This window comes from Stylophora pistillata, chromosome 4 (genome assembly GCF_964205215.1).
Source record: "Stylophora pistillata chromosome 4, jaStyPist1.2, whole genome shotgun sequence".
NCBI lineage: Eukaryota > Metazoa > Cnidaria > Anthozoa > Scleractinia > Pocilloporidae > Stylophora > Stylophora pistillata.
Window position 1 is genome coordinate 33,369,771 of NC_142522.1, and position 6,181 is coordinate 33,375,951.

A 6,181-nucleotide genomic window follows, 5' to 3' on the forward strand; every position below is an offset into this window, starting at 1 on the left:
GGGAGTCGCTGGGCCAGGGTTGTCCTAGTGCGAAGGCTGATGGAATGGCGCTTTTTCTATCTCTTGTAGCAACCCAGTGAGGCTTTGAAGTCTGGATCACTGCTCAACTCCTTCGCTTTTAGCCGTAGAATTAATCCGCTTACAGCAATAATTCCTGTAAAAGATAACAGAGATCAATTGTTTGACTTGTTTTGACGACATGAAAAACTGGCCAATCAGAAGCGGTCATTCCCACGGTTTGTGTAAACATTGCAACACGATCTGACAGATATCAGTTGATCGAAGCTTTTCATTGTTATAAAGAAGCGAAAGACTTACCTTGACTCCCCTGCTCTGAAAACCAGTCCAGAAGGGTTTGATCCAATTCAGGATACTTTGGCGAAAAGCAGCCCATCGTCTTTCGCTTTGCTGACATTTTAAGCTCTTTGCATTAGCACACTTTGAAATTACCACGAACGTTTCGCTTATCGTTGGTGTGTAACCCTGGTAACCTTGTCACTCGAAAATCATTTGCTTTTTTCATTTTTCAGTGAAATTGCCGCAGGAATATTTTTCACCGTTTGTTGCCTTTGCGCTTTCACAGGCCATGATTATGGGGACTTCAAAAGAGATTTTTCGCTTATTCTTAACTACTTTGGCAATAGGTACGGCCCTATGCAGCATTCAATTCCTTCTTCACTTTTATCCAGCTCTCCTCTCCTGGCCCCGGCCTCTATCTTCTGAATCGACATCAAAAAGGGATCATAAATTGAAGGAGTCAATTCAATGGATCACGTCAGCACCTCCATTTACATCCGCTAATCTCACAAATGGTGAAACTCCAATATTGAAACACACGACAACGCTGGCTACGAACAGAGCTTGTTCCAAATATTACTATCTTATCATACTTGTTTCAACAGCTCCCGGACACTGGCAACGAAGAAATCTTATTCGCAAGACTTGGGCCTTCGAAAGAGACTCTTTCTCGCGATGGACGACAGTTTTTCTTGTCGCTCAGAGCAGAATACAAGCTGAGTCCATTGCACTGTTAAAAGAAGATAAAGTGCATGGAGACCTTGTGCGAGCAAACTACTATGATCATTACTGGAATCAGACCTACAAGATACAAATGGGCTTCGAGTGGGCATCCAAGTATTGCAATTTTGCGTTTCTCTTAAAGGCAGACGATGATGTGTTCGTGAATGTTCCTAGAGTTATCTCCTTCTTGAGAGACCCCACTACACCGAAAGAAAGTCTTTACGCAGGCCGTCAATATAGGAGCCCTCCGGTTCTGAGACGGGATAAATGGAAGGTAACCCGTGAAGAATATAATAGTACGTTCTATCCAGACTTCTGTCCTGGATTTGGATTTATTTTATCTGGTGACGTTGTCGTTTCATTTGTCGAAGCTTTTTCATTAGTGCCTCACTTCAGATTGGACGATGTATACGTGGGTATGCTAGCGAATCACATTGGGATAAAAATTACTAGCAACGAGGGCTTTGAATTCAGTGAAAAGCCACCTCGATGTAGACCAAACAACGGCACATTGGTAATGCATGGAATACTAGGAGATTGCCTCGTCAAGATGTTTAATCGAACCAGCTATGTGCGATATGTGTAAAATGTTTAAAAAAACAAACAACTCGAAGAAATGTGTTATTAGAGCAAAGTGTGATGTGTATTTTACAGTTGAACCTATCATCTAGGTCTTACTTTAATGTTAAAATTTACAGGTTTAAGAGTCAGACTACAGTGATATTCTTGAATGAGGGCGGGAAGTGCACCGAGCTTGTTGCCAGAGAGTTCTAAGCTGGTCAACAATGTGAGTAGTACTGAGTAATTAAGTATTATCATATAAGGGGAAAAATTACTGAATTCTGATTCGACAAGACAGAGGGCATTTTTTCTTAATTTTTGTAATTGCCCCGGGAAAAATTACTTGAAAATGATTGGCTGAAAATCGCTTAGCAACGGTTGCTGAGGTAAAGAAATTTCTGTTTGTTGTTGTAACAATGGCGTCCCATTTTGCGCGAGATTAGTAAGAGAACATTTTGCCCCTTATATTATAAATAAGTAGTCACATGGTTCCTCGTACAATTGAGGATTAATATCACTTGTGTTTTCGGAAGTTGCAGAAATTGCCCTCGTCGCTGCGCGACTGGGGCAATTTCAGCAACTTCCGAAAACACGCGAGATATTAATCCTTAATTTTACTCGGCCCCATGCGATTACCTATACAAATCAAAGACATTATGTAGAAGCTGAAGACACGAGTATATGGGGTATAAATCACGCTTTTCTTTGAACATATTCCCTCGGGTCCGATTCGTTATTGACTGGCTGTTTATGAGACCATCCACGCTTCGGAAATTTCAGTTCTGCTCTCTTTGTCAAAGTAGACAATCCGAGTCAATTTTGAAGTAGATGGCTACTTTCCCTCTTAAATTTTTATCATATAGATACTGATGAATACCAGGATTTTTCCTTTACTAAAAAATCATATCTTCGTCGCGTGCAGTGAAGATACTATTTTTATCTTTCAAGTGTGAGAATATTGGTGTCGCCATGGTTACTAACATTTTTTCTCTTCTTCACTAGAATTTTGACTTATTGGAACAGAAAATATAAGCATTATTGTCTTTATTTCTCCTTTATAACTTTATATCAGAGTTTCATAACATTTTTGTGACAGGCATTTTGGGATTGGTGACCACTTTATTTGCACTACTTTGCTGTTTCGAAAATGAATAAAAAACGGTTGTTTTTTATGTGGAAATTTTATCAGTATTCCATACAAGTCCGCTTTTGTATTGACTGGCTGTTTGTTGTAATCATCCCTGCTGCGGCAACTTCAACTTTGTTGTCTCTATCAATGTAAACAATTTGATTTAATTTTCAAGTGGATGGCTTCTTGCCCCCATTAAAGCCTTCGTATGATTCAGAGTGAGGCTGAAGGTGACCTTGTTGTGATAGAGACCTGTATCTAGTCAGCATGATAACAAAGTGATTTACATTTGAAAGGCAGCAAGGTTTGTATCATAACAAGGTCACCCCTAGTCTCACTCCCATTCAAAGGCTTGGCAACAAAGCACACGACTATAAAATGGACTATTGGTACGGTCGTATGCAGCATCTAATTCCTTCTTTCCTTTTATCCAGCTCTACTCTCCCCGGCCTCTATCTTCTGAATCGACATCAAAATGGGATCATGAATTGGACGTGTCAATTCAATGAATCACTTCAGCACCTCCATTTACATCCGCTATCTCAAAAATGGTGAAACTCCAATAATCAACTGAAACACGAGACAACGCAGATTACAAACAGAGCTTGTTCCAAATATTACTATCTTATCATACTCGTTTCAACAGCTCTCGGACACTGTAAATGAAGAAATCTTATTCGCAAGACTTGGGCCTTCGATAGAGACTGTTTGTCACGATGGACGACAGTTTTTCTTGTCGCTCAAAGCAGAGGTCGAAAAAATCGTTTTTTCTTTTATTGGACATGATTGAAGTTAGACATTTTACCTAACGTTCACAAAAAGAAAAATTTTTAAATCTCAAACGTCCGACTTATTTAGGAAAACGTATTGTTAAATAAAAGTTGATAAATCAGGAGGGTGTCATAATCTCGTAAGTAAGTAAGTAAGTAAGGACTTTATTTTTAGAGGGGGACACGTAACAGCTGTATAGCTGACAAACCTGTGGCCCTCGAACTAGATTATACAGCATTACAAAAAAACTGATAAATAAATAAATAAATAATTACAAAATTCTATAATAGAAATAGCAGGATAGATTAAAAATATTGAGAAAGATAAAATTAATTTATAAAAATTAAATTAGATAATGTACTATTGCTTAATCATTATTGTTTCAAAGTTGTCCAGGTTTTTATATGAGCTTATAAGATGCTTTTTCACAGCTGTTTTGAATAGCTTCCCACTAGGCTTATTTTTGATATCATGGGGAAGGCTGTTCCATAACTTAACTGCGTCAACACTGAATGCCTTGCAAAGGCATTCAGTGCATTCAGTCATTCATACATTCCCTCGTAAAGGGACAAACCCCCTGGGGAGTATTCGCGGCTCTTTCATGGTATTTTGCATGTTTTGTTTACAGCGCGCACTTGACAAAATTCACACGTGAAAGTTCTCTACTTTGTGGAAAGTCTTTTCTTATGGATAAAAAACAGAAATCGAAATTAGAGAGGAGTTCCTGGGCAAAGAAAAAGAAAAAATCACTCCCAAAGAAGAAAAAAAGGCACCATTTTGTCAGGAGAAAAAAACCAGTGCTGGCACTACTCTCCACGTTGGCATCTAAATTACAAACAAAGAAGTCGCCATCAAATTTACCTTTGTCGCACATAACATTAAAAACGAAGTTCCTTTTAGTAAGCAAGTACCGGCCTTGATACAAAATATTGGCAGTCGCCTCGAATCGTATGAAATTATGAATAAACCTACCCGAGGAACTCATTTCAGCGATAAGGGTATTACATAATCTGTCTGTCGATTCGCTGTTTTGTTTTTCAGCAGTTTCTCCAGCTTTCCCCTTTTTGCCGCGGGTCTTTTCTTTGCCAATTTATTCCATTACTCAACGTTCAACAGAGCGAGATATAAAAAAAAAAAAACGTGACGCTAAGAGGTCCCGTCTTCCCATTGGTTCGCGGTTTCAGGAGGCGAGATAATTCTTAAATTAAACGAGACTTACCTGTAAGTTGAAGTTTGATTGGGATTCTATCTTGTCATCAGTCAGGAAGGAAGAAGTCACATGAGAAGCACGCGCGCTTGCTTATCTAGCCATTTTATAAAACCAACTAACCGGCCTATAGATGCATAGGAACGAAGGAGTAGGGTGGGAAAAAAATTGGAGACCCTCCCCCCCCCGAGGGTTGTGGGAGGGCATGTGACTTCTTCGTTCCTGACTGATGACAAAATAGAATCCCAATCAAACTTCAACTTACAGGTAAGTCTCGTTTAATTTAAGAATTCTATCCTGTCATCAGTCATACGTCACTACGGAGTCACATGAGAATTTAAAGCGTGCGAATGTGGGCCGAGTCTTACACATGACACGTGGTCCAAGTCGCCAAAGATCATCGTTGTTATAATGAATGATAAAATGGTCAAAAGGCTAATATGCGATCCATTTATTCTGTGAATTCGCGGACATAAGAATGTTCTAACGATACCAAGAACGAGAAAATAAGTGAATCATCGATATTACAAATCATTGGCAGTGTGCTGAGTTGAGCGTGGTCTAGGATATGGCTACCAAAGTTAGGATTAATGGGTTTATTGTAATGTCTGGCAAATGTTTCTACTCGCGACCATCCTCCCGCTTTTAGAATGTCTTGCATGGCGAGTCCTGACGATAAGGCGAATGACGAAGAGGCAGTCCTGCTACTGTGGGCTGAGTATTGCTCAGTATTAATACCGGCTTCCGTGAGCATGGATTTTATCCAGCATCCAATCGTGGCTGTTGTGGCTGGTTTGTACGATTTCAATAGGCTAATAAATAGCTTCGAGTCCTGGCGAAGGGGTCTGGTTTGCGTTAGGTAGTGTCGTATATGCGTAACCGGGCAGAGTTGTAGTTTAGACGGATAAGCCTTGATCTCGATAGGCTCCAAATGATTGCCAGGTCTAGATGTTTTTAGTTTTTCTTGTACTGAGAAGCGCAGCTTAGTGGACATATCTTGCATCAATCGGGTGTCGAGGCATGCCAAAGTCTGACATCTTTGAGTAGTTGTTAAGGCGAGTAGCGTGACAAGCTTGAGAGTTAATTGTTTCAATGTGAGTTCCTCCAGAGGGGGCATAATGCGGAAGTGGTCTAAAACTATTCTGACGTCCCAGATGGTTGTGTGACGTGGTAACGATGGTTTCAGCTCGAAAATTCCTTTTAACAAACGAATTACAAGTGGGTGCTCACCGAATTTTGATTTTTCCCCCAGTGATAAAGTAGTGGACAAAGCCGATCTTGCTGTGTTGATGGCGCTGTAGCCAAGCCCTTGTTTATAAAGATAGGTGAGGAAAGCTAAGCCGTCCTGGACATTTGCCTCAGATAGTTTCATTTTCCTTTTCTCGCAGAAGTCAGTCCAACGTTTCAAGTAGGATTTGTATTGCTTTGAAGTGGATTTTCGCCATGAAGCTATGATGATTTCGATAGTGTCATCTGAGAGTCCTGTTTCAGTC

General features: G+C 40.1%; 1 protein-coding gene across 1 annotated transcript; it reads left to right on the plus strand.

Moving 5' to 3' along the window:
• The first annotated feature begins 582 nt into the window (after positions 1-582).
• LOC111344924 (beta-1,3-galactosyltransferase 5-like) lies at positions 583-1,726 on the plus strand. The gene has a single exon (XM_022952195.2). The coding sequence runs from the start codon at positions 587-589 to the stop codon at positions 1,604-1,606; it is 1,020 nt and encodes a 339-aa protein (XP_022807930.2). The 5' UTR covers positions 583-586; the 3' UTR covers positions 1,607-1,726.
• Positions 1,727-6,181: the final 4,455 nt, after the last annotated feature.

Coding starts and splice junctions, on each gene's coding strand:
- LOC111344924 (XM_022952195.2), top strand. CDS start 587: ATGATTATGGGGACTTCAAAAGAGATTTTTCGCTTATTCTTAACTACT.